The 19,504-nt window shown below is 43.0% G+C and overlaps 1 protein-coding gene across 2 annotated transcripts in view; it reads right to left on the reverse strand.

Annotated features, from left to right (window-relative positions):
- PPM1H (protein phosphatase, Mg2+/Mn2+ dependent 1H) overlaps nucleotides 1-17,856 on the reverse strand; it is a 90,421-nt gene extending 72,565 nt beyond the window's left edge. Inside the window, exon 1 of one of the 2 annotated variants that reach the window (XR_009558260.1) lies at nucleotides 16,987-17,856. Coding sequence is in view for 1 of the 2 variants with exons in the window: in XM_035126644.2 (XP_034982535.1) it covers nucleotides 16,987-17,270 (284 nt within the window). In the remaining variant the exon portion in view is untranslated. The remainder of the gene's footprint in view (nucleotides 1-16,986) is intronic. The other variant, XM_035126644.2, reaches the window with a different exon arrangement.
- Nucleotides 17,857-19,504: the final 1,648 nt, after the last annotated feature.

Genomic DNA, 19,504 nt, shown 5'->3' on the forward strand with positions numbered 1-19,504 from the left:
TCAGAGGTCGACTGGTACCCCAAAGTGCGTGGCTGTGGGTCAGATTCACTTGGCTGTGGGGGTGCAGTTGCAAAGACTCCTGGGATTGCTACCCGCATACCCTCCAACATTTCTCCAAAGAAAATAGGGACATCCTAAGGAAAATCAGGACATTCTGGGATCAAATTAGAAACCTGAACAGCTTCTGTAAATCCAGGACTGACCCTGGAAAATAGGGACACTTGGAGGGGCCAAGTCTGAAGGTGAGGTTGTGTTTCAGCTCTTAGCTAAGCCACCATCTTGAGTGTGCCCTTGGCAAGGCTTCTTAGCCTCATTCCATCTTCTTTAAAAGGAGAATAAATGAAGGGAAGGACAACACAGTCTTCATACGGCAATCCCATCCGCACTTACTTCAATAGGAATAGATTTCTGGGTAAACATATATAGGGTTACTCACTCAACCCTGCCCACAGCTGCCCAAATCCCTTTCTCTTCAAGTTCAATATGATCAGCCTAATATGGTTGCAGCCTGTGACTCAACTGAATCTGTACTGTTTTCAAGGGAAGTATTCTTAGTATGTTGGAATGTGTGATCAATTGGGTTCCTAAAATGTTACCACAAAGTGTTGCTGTAATTTATTATTTAACATGCTGCAAGCAGCATTAAGGTTTACATTGCCAAACAGCAATAATTGACTTCAGAAGGAACTACAACAGTAACATACATCTCCTCTGAACTGCCAACTCTACCAGCTTGCTCCATCTAATATTAAGTTTGCTGTGTTTATTTTTAACGTGTGATCAGTGCCTTCTCGTTCAATAGTATGCTTCCCTTCCTACAATTTTAAAAAAATGCTGCAGAAAAATGGGTGGTGGAATTTTTTACTTTTAAAAGCTCTTGTAATAGAGCTTCCAAAAGAGAGCTGCTCATCAGATTGTGATTGCTTTATTATGTGAACTGATGGAATAGATTCACTTTCAGTTGATAAATGTGTACTTCATTTAATTTTTTTAAAGCCTTGCTGCAAACCGGTAGAATTCTGCAAATGCAACTAAAATCCACAAATATATTGTCTTACCCACCCAGTCACATTGACTGCATTAAGGAATCATTGTTGGCAGAACTTCAAGAAAGGAAACAGCATATATATTTCTTACCAAATGTAATTTACATGATTGTATAGATCAGGGCTTTTGACCACATTTGATAACTATGTGCCATCAACATTCTAGCTCAAATAAACATTCAGCTGCTTTTTCTTTTTTAAGGATATTAATCTGGATTTCAGAAATGATTGCTACCGGTAACTCTCAAATGCAGAGAATTTCCTGCGCCAGCAGATCTAACTCTGATTGCATCACTGCATGGATATAAATCTGTATTCCTCCACTTTTTATCAGTTTGGGGGGGATTAGATGAAGATTTTAGAAATTATAAACCTTAACAGGAAGGCAGCTAAAATCCATCCTCAAGAGCTATGTATAGATTTGATTCTGTAAAGCAAGAGAACCATAAAACAGAATGTCAAAGCAAATATTGGTCTTCCCCCTTTAAAACTGTAGCTCAGCTACAGGAATGACGGTAATGAGGGATTCTGATTAAGAGGGTGATGGAGCTCAGGGGGTCCAGACTGCAAATCTAAGATGGGCCCAAGTTAGTTTGTCTTGTGGTGCTTGATGAGGGAGAGAGGGAGGAGTTGGGTAAGGTTATGTGACCACTGATATACCGTATTGGCCCGAATATAAGTAGCACCTTTAAAATTCGGGGGGGGGGGGAGAGAGACAATACCAGAATATAAGCCGCTCCCTTAAAATTCCACAGGCACTCACACCCGTTCTGTTTTACCATATGTCTGTTTCAGCACTGATATCATAAAAGCCAATTTTTGTAAGGTCGCAAATTTAAGCCACACATTTTTTTGGGGGGGGGGGAGTGAGGCTTATATTCAGGCCAATACGGTAACTATACAACCTTTAGAAGACTTCTGAAGGCAGCCCTGTATAAAGAACGGCCTTTTTAATGTTTAATGTTAGATTTTGTATTTATATATGTTGGAAGCTGCCCAGGGTGGCTGGGGCAACCCAGTCAGATGGGTGGGGTATTATTATTATTAAAAATAAGATGTCCTTATTTTCATCAGAATACAGCAGCTTTCCTTCATGTGGAAAAGTAAGCAGTCTATTTTTCTTTGCTTTTGCAAGAGCAAAAAAATAAAAGAGAGAGGCGAACAGCTACTAAAGGGAAACAACTCAAATATTTATTCAAACACTAAAGCAGCAAAACATATGGCTGTACGTCTGGGAAAGCTCTAAAAACAAGGTGTGTGGTTTCTTATGTTAAAATGATGATGATGATGATGATGATGATGATGATGATGATGATGATGATGATGATGCAGGCATGTGCAAAATACAGAAACTGCAAAAGGAGTAAATATATTTGTCCTCTAATCTGGAAGTATTCCCGGATGTTCTGGCAACGCTTTTTCTTTGCTTTTCACACCTCAATAGCTCACACCGACCCCCTGTGACTTGTCACACATGTCTCAAAAACTGAGACACGTGAAGGGAAAACTTGCTATTGTGCTGAGGTGAAAATGGGTTCATAACCTGTGTATTATAGAGATGGCTGGTCAAAGAAGGTGGGCCTCCATAATTCAGCGGTAACATGCGCAAGTCAGTTTATGCCTGCTTTACTCCTTCCCATAGTTGAAGAAACATATTGGTGGCAGTCGAGGTAGGCCAGCTGGATTCCAACTGCCCTGAGGGTGCGTTTAGAGATGGGGATAGATAAAACCAAGCTCCTTGCAACAGGTCAAGATCAAAGGGGGTCTGTCACCCATTTGGTCACACCAGGAGGCCATCTGAAGATGGGATTGGCACTCCACTGGAATTTACTGATAAATGGCAGAAGGTCACCAGTGAGGTAAGGAAGTGGAGATCTCCCAGGGTAAGAAACTAGGAAAGGAAAGCACCTGAGAGCTGGATGGAGGGTCTGCCATTTTGCTGATTAACAGCTAGTTTTGCTGAAGAAAGCATCTACAGTGGTACCTCGGGTTACAGACGCTTCAGGTTACAGACACTTCAGGTTACAGACTCCGCTAACCCAGAAATAGTACCTCGGGTTCTCAGGATGAGAACAGAAATCATGCAGTGGCGGCCCGGCAGCAACAGGAGGCCCCATTACCACTTTAGCTGGTTAAAAACAATTTCAGGTTAAGAACGGACCTCCAGAATGAATTCTGTTCTTAACCCGAGGTACCACCGAGGTGTGTGTATGTGGGTGGGTGGCAAAGCTACCCAGATGTTGAAGATAAACTATTAACAATGTTTTGCTGTGATGTACGAACTGGGCCAAAGCATGAAGATGATTTTGGTTTACATGAAAACAAACAGTTATGGCACCTGATAGGTAGACACTGGGAGCAGACTGATCCTTCAGACCCATAGTAACCCATTTCTGAGCTGTAAAAAATGCCTTGGGATGTTACCCCCCCCCCCAGCTGTCTAGATTGAAAAGAGAGTGTGATGTTCCTCTTTTGAGCAGCAGAGATTCTACTTTGCAAGTCGGAGAAGGCACTTTAAGCATCACACTAATAATCTCTTTGACAATGGCACCCTGATAAGGAATGTCAGGTGGGTTTTGATATGTGTGGTTCTTTTTTTAAAAAAATTAAAAACCACCCTGCTGTCACTGGAGCTGTTATGGGAAAATACATCTCTAGCTTCTGTGCAGCTTCACTAGTTTCAATCAATTAGTGTCTAACCCCATTTGGAGTATAAAAAAAATTAAACAATCTTCACAGCCACTAATAAGGCTACCATATTTTCTATTATTATTATTATTATTATTTTATTATTATTATTATTATTATTATTATTATTATTATTATTATTATTATTATCATCATCATTATTTCTTCCCTGCCCATCTGACTGGGTTCCCCAACCACTCTGGGTGGCTTTCAACAGAACACTAAAAACAGAATAAAACTTCAAACATTAAAAACTTCCCTAAACAGGGCTGCCTTCAGATGTCTTCTAAAAGTCGGACAGTTGTTTATTTCCTTGACATCTAATGGGAGGGCATTCCACAGGGCGGGTGCCACTACCGAGAAGGCCCTCTGCCTAGTTCCCTGTAACCTCACTTCTTGCAGGGAGAGAGCCGCCAGAAGGCCCTCGGAGTCCAGGGTGAACGATGGGGGTGAAGATGCTCCTTCAGGTATACTGGGCTGAGGCCGTTTAGGACTTTAAAGATCAGAATTGTGCTCTGAAATGTACTGGGAGCCAATGTAGGTCTTTCAGAACCGGTCTTATATGGTCTCGGCGGCCACTCCCAGTCACCAGTCTAGCTGCCGCATTCTGGATTAGTTGCAGTTTCTGGGTCACCTTCAAAGGTAGCCCCACATAGAGAGCGTTGCAGTAGTCCAAGCGGGAGATAACTAGAGCATGCACCACTCTGGTGAGACAGTCTGCGGGCAGGTAGGGTCTCAGCTTGCGTACCAGATTGAGCTGGTAGACAGCTGCCCTGGACACAAAATTGACCTGCGCCTCCATGGACAGCTGCGAGTCCAAAATGACTCCCAGGCTGCGCACCTGGTCCTTCAGGGGCACAGTTGCCCCATTCAGGACCAGGGAGTCACCCACCCGCCCCCTGTCCCCTCAGAACAGTACTTCTGTCTTGTCAAGATTCAACCTCAATCTGTTAGCCGCCATCCATCCTCCAACCACCTCCAGGCACTCACTCTATTCTAAGTACCGCTGGCAATGCTGCATGAAGACCAGGCTTTCTACTTATAGGGATCCACCTGCATCAGTACCATCATTGACGTTTTGCTACTAGCTAACAATCCTATGGATATGTGGAAAGCAATAATCAATGAAGTACTGCGACTATGTTTACTGGCACAGACGTCTTATCAACTGCAACCAACTTTCTTCCTCATGCCATTTCAAATCAAAGTGTTAACAACAACTTTATAAACTCTCTTTCTTCGGAGCCGCCATTCTCAGAGGATAACGTCTCATTTCGCTTGCACTGACAAACAATATTACAAGGCAGCCATTTAGCAAGGAAGATAACATGAAGTAGCAATAATTGATATGAAGCAGTCATAAATCCGTAATGACAACTGGGACACATAAGCAGTATATTACTTACAGGGTAGACACAGTAAGAGATTTCAAGTACAGCAACAGAGAAGGGAAGGATGAGAGGGAGAGCTGCCAACTCTTCTAGCTACTCATTATACAAAACAAAAGCTTTCTCCTAATATTCACTCTCTGGCTGCCTATCAAGAAATCTTGAAGGTCAGAATCTTGAAGGTCAAAACCACATTTAAAGAAGCCTTCTTCAATCTGGATCCTTCCAGATATTTTGGACTCCCAACTCCCATAATTAATTACCACTGACTATGGGAGTTGGGAATGCAACAATACCTACTAAAGGCAGCCAAGTTGAGGAAGGCTGGGAAACAAGTACCCTTCTCGAGGTTTTGTGTAAGGTGCCAGCCCAAATCCAGCACCAAAAGTTACACTATCAGAAGCCAACATTCCATGCTCAGGAACAGATTCCACAGCACAACTCACCCATTAATACTGCCATTTATGGAGGCCACTCCCGTGTTCCACCTGCAAGAATGCTTGAAGAATTAAACTGCTATGAAATACCTGCAACTCCTTTGAAAACGCAGTGTCAAGATTAAGATCAAGTTCACTGTGACATATTGTTACAAACATGTGAAAGGGGGTCCAAGTCACTGTTTCAGTCCACTTGCTCACAAGCTCCTTTTCAATGACTCCAAGTAGAAGCAGACAATGAGTTTCGAAATAAATCCCATCCAAACAGCATTTTATCATAGGCCAATTCAAAACCCCACAAATAGATGCAAGTCTCTCGATATGGTTCTAACAGAGGCGGTGGGACCTGCAGAAAAGGCTGCATTGTTGAGACTTTTCAAAAAAAAACCTAGAGCAGGGAATGAGGCAAGACAGATCAGGATCTACTGGGTAATTTTGCAGTAGATTGCAATGGGTTTTTAATTCTCAGTAACAACAATGAAAAAGTCCGTTCCTCCTTCCAAATTAGCTGCTGTAAAAAAGACACTTGGAGGAAGAACAAGGTGTCTGTTTTGTGTGAAAGGTCTTGTGAGCTTGGTTCCGTGTGAGTACAGGTTTCTGGGTTAAACATGCGCTCAGAGGAACCCTTCTTCCTGACTCCTTAGCACATAGCTATTCACCTGAGAAACTATTCTGTACCTAGTCAGGCGCCAGGCACATTTTGCACTTGACTACCAGCCACTCGCAACCAAGTGAAGATGCCTGGGTGCCAGGACGGCACATGACATATCCACCATCTGGAGGTACATGCCTGGGGATCATTGGATCTTGACTGTTTGCATACACTAATACCACATCCTGTAGAATTCTTATCAGTCATCTGCACAGTCAGTATGAATTTCAGGAACCAAAATGCTTTCTCTGTGCAGTCTGAGCAGAAACAATGAACAACACTCTAGCTAACTGTTGTAGCTTCACTTACCCCACCCCCCCTACTGCCCTGCTCATAGCTGTAAAGACTATTCTTACGTTATGAATGGTCTGTGCCACCATTAAGAACAAGAGGTAGGAACAGGGCGACAGGTATGGGGACGGTCCCTGGATAAAGTGACTTTTCTCCTTTAAGTTCTTAAAATAAAGTACTTAACCTAGCTCAAGGTTGTCATCTGTTTAACTGAGAATCAATCACAGTCAAGTCCATCATTCGAAAAATAAGACATTAGAGCCATCTTTCCCCAAAATGGCAACATCCAGTTCTGGCGACTTTTAACTTTGGTTTATGGCGCCATTTGGCACCTAGCTTATATATCCGAGTTTGTAACACTGCTAGTAAAAAAAAAAAAAACAACACAAAGTAGATCTCAGAAGCCTGAAGTCTGCTCACCCTTGATACAGAAGAGCAAGAAGAACTAATGTGCAAACTATAGGAATCACACGACCCTCGAAAGCTTAACACCAACATCGCCTAATACAGGCATCCCCAAACTTCAGCCCTCCATATGTTTTGGACTACAATTCCCATCATCCCTGACCACTGGCCATCTTAGCTAGGGATCATGGGAGTTGTAGGCCAAAACATCTGGAGGACCGCAGTTTGGTCTAATAAATCAGTCAGCATATTACATAGGGAATATGATACAGATCAGCCACTTCCATCACTTACATATTCCAGTCTGCAATGATAAAATGATTATTTTAACTAGACATTTTATTGTTCTTCCACTGGTTATTTCACATTTGTAAAATGTGGCCTCAAAAGTTAGGCCACATCTTTTAAACAATTGTGCATAATATTTTGAAGTTTTCAGCCCAAGCCACTATGCAAAGAGACAGTTTTGGGTCCCAGTTGAGTCACTCTTAGAAATATAAGTGGGACGCAGGAGGCACTGTGGCCTAAACCACTGAGCCTCTTGGGCTTGCTGATCAAAAAGTCGGCGGTTCGAATCCCCACAACAGAATGAGCTCCCATTGCTCTGTCCCGGCTCCTGCCAGTTCGAAAGCATACCAGTGCAAGTAGCTAAATAGGTAATGCTGTGGCAGTAAGGTAAACAGCATTTCCATCACGTTGTTCCGTTGAGCCAGAAGCAGTTTAGTCATGCTGGCCACATGGCCCTCAAAGCGAGATGAGCGCCGCAACCCCATGGTTGCCTTTGACTGGACTTAACCGTCCAGGGGTCCTTTACCTTTTTACCTGAGAAATATACTACAGTTTTGAATATATGAAATATTCTGACTGTCACTCAACTACGCTAATATAATATGGCAGCTGATTACCAGTTTCAAAGAACTACTGCGAGCTGGAGAGATATGGTATCATGAATAAGTTTTAATACTGGGTGGCACTGTATTTACTTCATGTAAATGAATAACAACACATAAACTATAATGCATGAACATTATTGGGGAACTGGTGTTTCTCCACTGGTGTCATCACGACGGGCTCTGAAGTGAGCTCTAATGTTGAGTCAGATTCGTTTTGGAGGCGCCTCCCTGCTTCATTGCCCACAACTCCCTAGCAAAGCAAAAAAATCTCTGTTCAGTGGGAGTGAGCATTTAGGAGCTGTTGTGTCAACTGCCTAACTCCTTTCCCCACAGAACAAGGGCTTTGATTGTAAACTCTCCAAGGCTCTCAGGAATCCATCAGCCTATGGGGTGGGTTATAAGCTCACCACCCCATGGCAGACTGCATGTCTAAATCTCACTGGGAAGTGCTCCAATCACGATAACAGAGTCAAAGAGTGTGCTCTCCCATTTTTCAAACCAATGCATTCCTACTTAGCTATCTGCCACTTGCTCACATACATTTTGGTAAAACACGCCAATTCATAATTTTATAACAAACCTCCATCATGTCCCCTTTATACTCCCCCCCAAAAAAACATTCGAGTCTATCTTGCTCCAATGCAGTCATTCTCATTCACTCTTTCCTTATCCCTAACCTGCCGTTTTCTTTCTTTTACAACCCCTATTGTACACTGAGTAAACACTTTCAGTGAATTACCCAACATTCAAAACACTGTTGATTGTTTTGGATGCCAATTCCTATTTGCCCGCACCTGTACAGCTGTGCTAACTATCTCTCTCTCTCTTGCATATTCACAACCAGTTCAGACCTCTTCAGAGCATGGGAAGATTTCTTTTCCTTCTGTCCCAGTGAACTTACTTGCATTAAATATAATTTGCACTTTCATTCACTCAGTTTGGAGATACCATTCCAACATTCTTGACAATCTGCTTCTGAATCCATTCAGGGACCATCTGATTATCTGGCCACTTCACTGCTCATTCTGACTCCGGATCATTTAAAAAATAAGTTTAATAGCACTGGTATCACTTGGATCCTGCAGAGTCTCAACTGCTTTCCCTGTCTCGCACAGATAATTTCTTGTGTGATTTTTCTTCTACCATTTAACAGATACAGAAGAGGATATGTTAAATTTACACAGGAGCTTTTGGTGAGGAAGTATGGATTTCCAACAAAGCTTTTGACAATTTGCCCAAGACTATAACAGTAACAGTTTATACAGCTTGCTAATACTGTCAAAGGACTTCTACAGATGGATGAAGTAACGTTTCACACTTTTGTTATTTTCTGCACCTCCCTACTTACAACTCCTATGAATGTAGAAATTGTATAGGCTTCTGTGTGCACAAATTTAATTTTAAGGAAATAATTATAATTTTATCTAGTCCTGTCTTAGATATCTTGCCCTTCCAGTGTTCAAAAGTCATCCATGAGTTTTCCATTGCTGTATTTATGTAGATCTTGGTTTTAGGCTTTATTTTACATTTAAATTGTCTTATTTATTGAAGCCACCCAGAAAACTCTTATGCTGCGAAATGGCATTGAAATTCTGTAAATAAACACATTAGCTTAGGAATACAATTGGAAATAGGGGAGCAAAGCAGATGCTTTATGTGTAAAATATTAGGCACGGAACATCACTGATTCCTCTCCATGGTAATGAAAATTCAAATATTGAGAGCACTGTAAATAATATTACAAATTCTCTGCTGCTTAAAAGCTACGTGTCCTTTAAAGCCAAAACAAGTTAGTTGGCAAAACTAGGGAGAACCGTTACTAAGCATTATGATGTTTTAGCAAACAAGTTCTTGGCAAGCTATAGCTTCCTGTAAAGTGGTAATTTATATAAATATTGTATTACGTGGCTAAGCATTCTTATAGCCCAATCCTAAAGCACAGTACTTTGAAGAAAGCTACAGCTATTATCTCACAATTCATATTGATTATTTTTGTCCTATCCTTAAGTGATGTGGCATTAAATTGGTATCCCTTGCATTAAAACAAAAAACAAAAAACGATGTTCAATTAAAGACCATTCCGAGTAGACCAAGTTCAGCAATCACACTTGCATAACCTCTTTCATGTGACAGATGGAAGATCTATCCTTGTGTGAGCAACATATACTGCAGTGCAAAGTGTGAAAGTGACTCAGCAGGGTTGATGGCAACGTACCTCGTCCCCCTCAATGAATTGCTGGACTGTCTGTTCATAGAAACGACCATGTGTTTATAGAAAGAAAGAAAAAGACAGAGGAAAGCTGCACTCTGGGGCATATCTGAATATCTTGTTACATTAAACAAAAATAAGACCACAAAGCAAATAGTTGCCTTTACCTAGATTAACACATCCACAAAGGTAAGTGTTTCACATAGCTACAATATAAGGCCAGTCCAAACAAGGCATTGTTAAAACACCAAAAACTTGGGGGTTATGAGACCAGCTTGTTTAACTAACCAGTTTGCTTAAAGCCACAGTATCTGGTTCAAACATAATGCTAAGCCTGGTTTCTTAAAAAATAAAAGTAAACACTGGACAAACAGTATTTCCATGTTGGGAGAGGTATGCCGGGAGGCAGAGACTGTGCAATCTCATGTGCAGAGCTCCTCTCTGGTTGTACACATAGCATTAAACCATAGTTTAGTGTTACATGATACCAGCAAGCCAATTTTCACAAGTCTTTTAGAAATTAAAAATGATTCTCACTCAACTTTTTACTTTCATCGCCACAGAAAATGCTAACATTGGATACAAACAATAGTGATTAGATTCCTTGCTTTCTTTTTCCGTTGCTGATAGCACCATCAAAATGACTACTAATACATTTAACTCTACTAATGCACTCTAAAACTTGGGTGTTTCTGCACCATATGACTTTGAGACCAAAAACACAAAATCCTAAGTGGAATCCAGAGCTCTGGACCAGAATCTGTCGGTTAGACAAAGCAAATAAAATATATGGTTGAGCCTACTTATTTCTATCTGTGCGCCCAAGACAGGAACACGCCAAAATCATATTTATGGGTCAGTGGAAAGGTACAGCTCTTTACTAAGTTAAAAAGATTGGAAGTTGTTAGGCTAGATAAGATGAGGGGTCACAATTAACCACTTTAAACTTTGATAGACATAGGATCTATCAATGGTAAATGGTTAACGACTAGTGTACTAAAATGTGAGTAAATACCTTTATTGGGGGGGGGGCACAGTAGAACAAGTACAGATTTTAGACTCCTAAATGTAAATGGATCTGCTTGAAGTTTAAGATGGAAGGGTAAAGTATTAGTAAATTTCCACTTGCCTCCCTTATTGAAAACTATAACAAAAAGAAAACACTAGTGAGTGTTTCATCTAGCAGGTGTGCCACTTTCTGAACTGCACTTCCAGGCTTTCTTCAGCATACAGTACAGAGATGATATCTGAAAAGCACAGGAAGCTCAATATTGCTTTGCAATGGGTACTTTTGTTGGAAATCCATTGTCACTATTCTTCTGCAGCGCTTCCCATCATACTCCATGCATTCAATGCTTTTCATTCACATGGTGTCAGATTATCCTGCATGAATAGGGAAGGGCTGTAGCTCAGTGGTAGAGTTATCTGCTTTGCATGCAGAAGGCCCCCGGTTCAATCCCCAGCATCTTCAGGTAGGGCTGGAAAAGACTCCCTACCTGAAAGCCCAGAGAGCCACTGCCGGTCATTGTAGACAATACTGAGCTAGATTGACCAACGGCCTGGCTCAGTAGGAAGCAGTTTCCTATGTCCTGAATATGAGATTATATGATTCAACCCAGCCAGATTCCATGTAGCACATAGGAGGGCATCACATAATGATGCAAGATGCCAAGACATCACAAAGTTGACTGTGGGGGGCAGCACAACACAACTGTTTATTCTACTGAGGGTACAAATAAAAGGACAAGACAGTAGGAATTATTCCAGGGAAAGTGCCAATTATGGCTGACCCCCCCCCCAAAATGAGTCTTGATTTATTTATTTTTGCTTTCGCGGTTGTATATTGTAAACCACCCTGTGATCCTCAGGTGAAGGGTGCCATAGAAATTTAATAAATAAATGAATAAATAATATGCTATGTAATAAATAATACACTATTATGTAATATACACTAATATGTAATATTTACTTAACAACATCTACATGAGAAAACACAAAAAGCTATGCCTACACACAGCACCTAATAAAAGATACGTGTCTCCTGGTTCCTCACTATTTTCACAAAATTATTCTTGCAGCCAAGTAGCATTGTGTTTTACAGGCTTACAGTTATGCAATGCTACACCTACATCCATTAAGGGCTGGAGATCACCACACGGCAAGCCTGTGGTATAGAGAATTACTGTCTAGACACCAGCTTTCTGTCCTTCCAAAAATAATGTAGAAACCATGCTTGCAGAAGAAGAACAGTGCAAATTTGGGATACTGAAGTAAATAGCAAAAACTGCATTTACTTCAGCAAGGTCAATACTTTGTCCTAAAGCTATTATAATCTTAAAAGCATTCTGTCTCTCAAGTTAGTGCCACTAATTTTAATTGGATTTACCGATGAGTCTTACATTCTTAAAGGGAGGGGAAAAGAACTCATATGGGGCATTACAGTTTATCTTAAGATTCAGAGTAAAAATATAAACATTTTTTTCAGTCTAACATAAAAGAAAGGAAGGAAAAGAACAAAAGAGAAAGAAAATACCATCTCAATTTATTATCTGGTTACAAGGAAGCCCTTAGGAAAAATTCTGCAGGGTCACATTCCCTTCCTAAAGTTACTAATACTGGTACTTCAACAATACATGTCCACAAATACTTAAAACGACTTTTTTCCCCCATAGCAGACTTGAAACAAAGCATTTTCTGTTTTGCGACACAAAACTGGATGATCATTACAAGTTACCCGAGGAATAAAACCAAATGCCTAGCAGCAAGAAATAACCATCTCTTGTTACGATACAGAAAGGGGCGGACAGATTGTCAAAGCTTAATAGAACTCAATTCATCTGGTTGACAAAGCAACTACAAGAGAAGTTGGTCTCCCAGGCGAAATCTTCAGTATAATGAAGTAGCATGTACAGTAAGAATTTGTGATTCTTCTGCAGAACCCATACCAATAGTGGTAGAGAGGGGTTTCTGAGCTAGTCTTTTAAAAGACCCTGGGGTGAGATTTTGTTTTCTACGGAAAACCAACTTCAATCACAAACAGAATATGGAAGGTAATAGACTACAAGTCCCAACAAAGTACACAAAAGAGCAGTTCAACAAAGTACAGTATCTAAAAATTGGAGGGCATTTCATATATATACACACAACAATCCATTTGATGCAGTGTTAGAAACTCAAGATATAGCACCTTAACCCTAGGTTGCAGTCGCCACAATGGAATGTCTAGGCGCCATTCTTTGTTTGCAGTGGAACTTAGTAGTACCGGTACGTAGTAGTATTCATCATTTCATTTGTTTATCGCTTTACATTTTAAAGAACAAATCTCAAAGCAGTTTACAACACATTAAAACATCAAATGAAGCAATCCAGAATAAAACAAATTCAAGCTTCAAGAAAAATATTTCAGATCCTCCTCTAAGCGACATTTTGCTTTCCCCAGTTGCCAACCTGGCATCCATAGATCTCCATGTGGTCGCAATTGGACCCGTGCCAGTTGCAAAACACACCTGGCACCTGGCTAATTCTTAGGACTAAATTTCATTGCAAGCAATGTGGTTATCTTTCGAGTGAACATGCATAAATCTCTTTATTCCCCATCCTAGAGCCTGTAATGAAAAGCAAGGAAATAATCACAACACATATTAGAATGCAGTGGTAACTCAGTTTACGAACTTAATCCTGAAGTCCATTCTTAAACCAAATCCGTTCTTAAACCGAGGCACGCTTTCCCTAATGAGGCCTCCCGCCGCCGGTGCCCTTCAACCGTTCAGTTTCCATTTGTAGACCGAGGTAAAACTACTTCCGGTTTTGCGGAGTTCGTAAACCGAATCATTCGTAAACAGGACTGTTCTTAAACCAAGGTACCACTGTACTTGGGAAAACACGAGGGGGGGGAGCGTGCAGCCCTCCAGAGGATAGGAATCCATCTCCCATCAACCCCAACCAGCATGGCCAATGGTTGGGGGCATTTGGAGTGCCATAGCTTCCCCAGTTCTGCTGAAAAAAGTCATCATAATCCAAATTAACCTAATCCAGACTACAGTACATATAAACATTGACTGCAGAAATCCACCAACAGCATACAAATCAATATGGCTAACCTGACCCGCCCACCCTACTCACATAAAACAGACCTCCACAGCCAACCACAAAAGAAAACTACATCCTAGGCCAACCCCAACAACTCTCACCATCAAAGGAAAACAAATGCACAACAAAGAACCTGCACAACCGATGCTGACAACCCCCCCCCCAACACACTTTAAGTAAACTAGAAACATTGTCACACTACCCCCACCCCCTCCCCTTATCTACCGCTCTCCCCCTTTTCCTCCCCAATGTCTCAACAATTGAAACCGATCTGTAAAAATGCTATGAGAGACACTGCCCATGTCTTTGTAAACTGAGAAAACCTTTAATAAAAAAAATAATAATAATAATATAAACATTGACTGACTCCTTGTGCTCTTGATAGCAACAGTCGTATGACACCCACATTACAGAGAATTTGTGCAGGTGAGACCTAAAGCCCTAACTTCACTGGGGTGAAGTGATACTGTTCACTGGTGAACATAGCAAATATGTATATGATTTATCATTAGTGGGAGCAATATCCCAAAACACACAAGTCCCAATGAACTCAACAGGACTTAATCTGAGTTCTAATATATCTTTTTCTTCTTGATGAGGGGAGATATGCAATCATAGCTCTCATCGTATTTAATCCTGCAATGCTAAATTAAACTGTAAGTAAAATTCCATTGAAATTTACGGTAATCATTTATTTAAGTAACCACTCAGACGGGAAGTTAAGTGGTTGCTTAACCTCTGGATTATGCCAAAAATCTTCAACCATTAATCCTGCAGCACTATATTGAGAGATTGACTACTAACTTCATTAGACAATGTATTCCTTCTGAACTGGCTAACAGATCATTTTATAGTTTGCTCCCTTTTTACTGCTTAACCATTAGAGAGCCTTCAATTTATAAATAAGCATTATGAATGGAAACAAATAAAATACCTCATTAAGATTCAATTTGGTTATTGCTGAATGCAACACAGCATAGCTAGCCTAGACCTAATAAGGAGTTGGACAGGATCAGAGATCATCCTAATCTGCCTGCGCAAACTTCATCACAGGTAAATGCACATTTTCATTTGTGTCCAGGGCTGCAGTAACATAATCTATCCCAAAAACACCCTGGGGGAGGGTGAAGCGTTTTGCTACCAGTTCAAAAGCTGCAGCTCCCTCCCATCTTATCAAAATATGCACCCTGCAAACAAAATCCACACATTTTATTGTAGGAGATCACTGCTTCATTGTAAGCCTTCCACTCAGATGTTAAAAGCACACAATAAACACAAGAATAATGAAATGCAGCACTTAAAACTGAAGAAGTTTGGAATCCGGAGGAAGATATATGCACGAAAAGCTACTGTAGTCTCCTTCATTCCACCTTCCTGAATCCTGCTTCCACAGCAAGAGAGTGATTCGTGTGCAGGGAGGATGGAAAATTTTGAGAATGGAACAGATCAATGACACACACTCCAGCCATCATCTTCGCAGCACAGGCCTGGAAAAGGGGGTGTGCACTAAATGCCAGTCTCTCATTACCAAAACAATAAGATAGCACCCAGTCTCTCTTTCTCTCTGCCTCCACCTCTCCCCCATACATTCACAACACTTCCTAAACCCCTTCAGCATCAATAAAAATAAACAATGCAGAGACTTGCAGAACACAGATCTACAGCAGAACAAAATGCTACACAGTATTTGGGTGAAATCTGCACATGGGGGTGGGGGGAGGAACAGAGAGATTCAAAGGGCAATCTTTCCACTTTTCATTTCCCTTCCCTTTTAATAACCCCATCAAAATTACTAGACCTAGATGAGAAAATCTCAAAGAAACACATGGAGTTGCAAAACCAGATGGTGCATGATGCACATGACCCGGTTAAACATAAGCACTTTATGGCTACAGCATTATGTATGCTTGCACCCAGGAGTAAGTCTCATTAAAGTCAACCGAATTTATTTCCAAGTAAATATTTAAAGAGTCAGGCTGCACCTCTATGCACACCCACTTGGGAGTAAAACCTACTGGATTCAAGAGGGTTGGATTTCATATAAGATGAAGTACCATAAATAGGACTTAAAAGCAACTTAACTTTTTGCACCAATTCAGAACAGACAACGGAGCCAACTATGGGCCTGGAAACTTATAGAAAGGGCTCGGAAGAAGTGAAAGCTGCCCCCAATCACTTGTGGGAGAGTATTTGACTGAACCAACCCAGTGCATAACATAAGAGGGCTTAACTCGAAGCAGCATTTCTCAAGGTTACACCCCAACACCAGAAGAGCAGGGCGTTGGAGATACCGTATGCACAGAGCACATCCCCATAACCACAGGTAGTAAATTTTGAATTTAGGAATGAGGGGGGAGGCTTCCAAGTGAAGATGACATACACACAGCCACACTACATGAGTCTACCTGCGACCAGGCTTCGACAGGATCTACCCACAGGGTGGCTAACAATTCCCTCCCAACAGAAAACCTGAAATAGCTCTTTCCCCTCGCCTCCACGCCCCCCATTCCAGGGCTGAGTCAATCGCGCGACAGCTCAGCCCGTAGAGCCTGAGACTCTTAACCCTCAGGGTCGTGGGTTCGAGCCCCCCACGTTGGGCAAAAAGACCCCCGCATTGCAGGCGGTTGGGCTAGATGACCCAAGTGGTCCCTTTCCAACTTTACGGTTCTATGGTTCTCCCAGGATGATGGGCATCCCTCTCATTGGAGAAGTTAAGGCTACATCCATCCAACCCCGGTTCGGAAAACGAGTGCGCTGGGCTTGCTTCACGGCTGCAGCAGCGCCCTTGGAGAGGGGACGTGGGCGCGCCTCCTCCCCAAGGCGCACCGGCAGCCGACGGGGGGACGGGACCCTGCCGTGGGAGGTGGGGTCTGTGTCTGGCTACTCACTCGGCGTATCCCGTGGTCCAGGGCAGGCGCTTGGTCTCCTTGTTGAGGATGAGGATAGGCCGGGCGATGTGGTCGGCGGAGCATTCGACCTCGTCCGGAGACAGAGCCAGGAACTCGGGTCTGCCGTAAGGGAAGCGCAGCGGCAGGTCCATGCCTCCTCCTCCACCACCACCGCCGCCTCCGCCTCCTCCTCCACCACCACCGGCGCCGCTGCCGTGATCCGAGCTGCCAGCCATGATGCCTCCCATGAAATTGGCCACCGCAGACTTAACCCGGGTCAGCATAGTACTCCTGCCGCCGGCCGCACCGGCGGGGCCGGGAGAAGCACCATCCAGCTCGCGCCGGGAGGCAGGCAGGCAGGCGCGCAGGGCGGCGGCGGAGCGGCGGAGGGGCGGAGTGGGAATCACGCGGCTGAGGCGGCCGCCGCTGCTGCTGTTGCTCCCGCCGACGCGGCCAGCGCCGTCCCTGCAGGAGAGGCGCTGCTTCTTTCGCAATGGAGGAGCCGCTGCATGGGTGTTCAGCACGGGCAGGGGCGAGCGCGCAGCCACAGAGCACCGAGCTGGACGCCGCGCCGTCGCCGGGGAGCGCTCCTCATGGCGGTGGCGGCGGTGGCGTCGAGCGGGTCCCGGCTTCTCCCTCCTCCTCCTCCTCTTCTTTCGCTCAGCGCGGATTGCCCAACTCGACCCGAGCGGCTGGCGAGGCTGCTGCCCGCGCCGAGTCACGTGACAATAATAAGCTCGCCTCCGACGACGCGGGAACTTCCTGCTCCGTGAGCTGCAGAGGAAGAGGCAGGTGGGGGACTCGGCCCCGAAGATCCTGCGGCAACAGAGACGCCTCTCTCGCGCCCTCCTCCTCCTCCCCTGCGGGTTGGCGTAGGGGGGGGGGGAACGCGCTGGAAGATAAAGGGGCGGGGAACCAGAGGAGCAGGCGAGGAGGTCTCCCGCCCTGTTGTGCAGACCGAGGAGACGACAACACCACGAGGGGCGTTGCTCCGGGACAGTGGGTGGGGGGACATAGGAGCCAGTGGGTGGGGGGGGGGGGGACATAATGAGGGTGAAAGTTGGGTCTAGTAGACGCAAAAAAATTAAAGCAATGTGGACCAGAGTCCCTTTTGAGATCCCTCCAAGGTTAGGGTCCCTGAAGCTTAAGCTTTATTGGTTTTATAGTTTTATATCCCTGCTTTGGGATCGAGGGCAAGCCCTCAACCTCAGTAGAATAGGCAAGAGTTAGCAGAGCAAAGCCTACCGTACGTACATGTATACTCAGAAGTAAGACCTATTTCAGTTGGACTTTCTTCCAGGTGGAATTGCAGCCTATAGAGGTGAGCAGTCTGAAGGTATTTATTAGGGGCGAAGGTGCCTTATCCCAAGGAAGGTTATTTGTTCATCAACTTAGTTTGTGCATCCTGGCATCAGCTCTCCAGGCTATGGGTGGAAAGTCGACTTTTCATTGTAGGTGTGAACTTGGGGCCTTTGGAGCCCTATTGGTTTACCAATGAGCTATTGTGCCCCCCCTCCTTATAAAATCATTTTATGCCTTTTATTAGTTTTAGTCTCCTACACCTCCCTGCCCCTCTATCCTTCTAAAGTGGCTCACAATTCCAAATACTCATTTGCTATACAGTTTATGTTGTTGAAAAACAGCTTAATCCTAATAGCTTTTATCTACCTGATGACTCAATAGTCCACCCACCCAAACATACCATACCTCGCCATGAAAGAAGACAGAAGGCTGCATGCAGAAATATGAATGCTAAAAAGACAACATAGAGGCAAGATGGTGGAAATATTTAAAAATATCTAAACAGGAGTTTCATATGGCACTTGCTCATAACAAATGGGATAGGTTTCAAGCTTCCTACAAGCTGTTCTTCCATACAAAAATGACAACATATGTAGAACACAATGTGCTTTCTCACTTTCGCCATATTCACACCATACATCTAAAGTAATATAAGACTTTCAGCAGTCGTGGAATTATTATTATTATTAGAGTCATGGAATTTCACTATGTATGACTATGTATTATTATTATTATAGTCTTGGAATTCCTCTGAATAATTATTAGAGTTATAGTTTGTTAAGGGTGCTGAAAGTAGTGAGGAGACCTCTATTATCCTCACAAAGCTAGAATTCCCAGAGTGATTTAACATCCAATCCCTCTTCACAGGGATCTCTGGGAATTGTAGTTGACGCTTATCCAAGTCATTCACCATCCAAAGTAAGAAGATAAAGCAGAGTCATCTCAATGGTTACACATCCTTTGTTGAATTCTCTCCAGGGAATTTTGCTGGGCACCAACATTAATATTATATAATCCTAGAATTGTAAGGGACCTTGAGGGTCCTCTAGTCCAACCCCCTGCAATGGGGGAATCTCAACACATGGTATCCCATCCAACCTGAAACCATACCGGACCCAACTTACCTTTGCAAATGTACTAGCAGTTTTATTGCTGCACCACTATCCTTTACGTTTTTGTTCTCTCAGTCTTTAATATGTATTTTACTATTGTTATA

Source organism: Zootoca vivipara, chromosome 10 (assembly GCF_963506605.1).
Source record: "Zootoca vivipara chromosome 10, rZooViv1.1, whole genome shotgun sequence".
NCBI classification, from domain to species: Eukaryota; Metazoa; Chordata; class Lepidosauria; order Squamata; family Lacertidae; genus Zootoca; species Zootoca vivipara.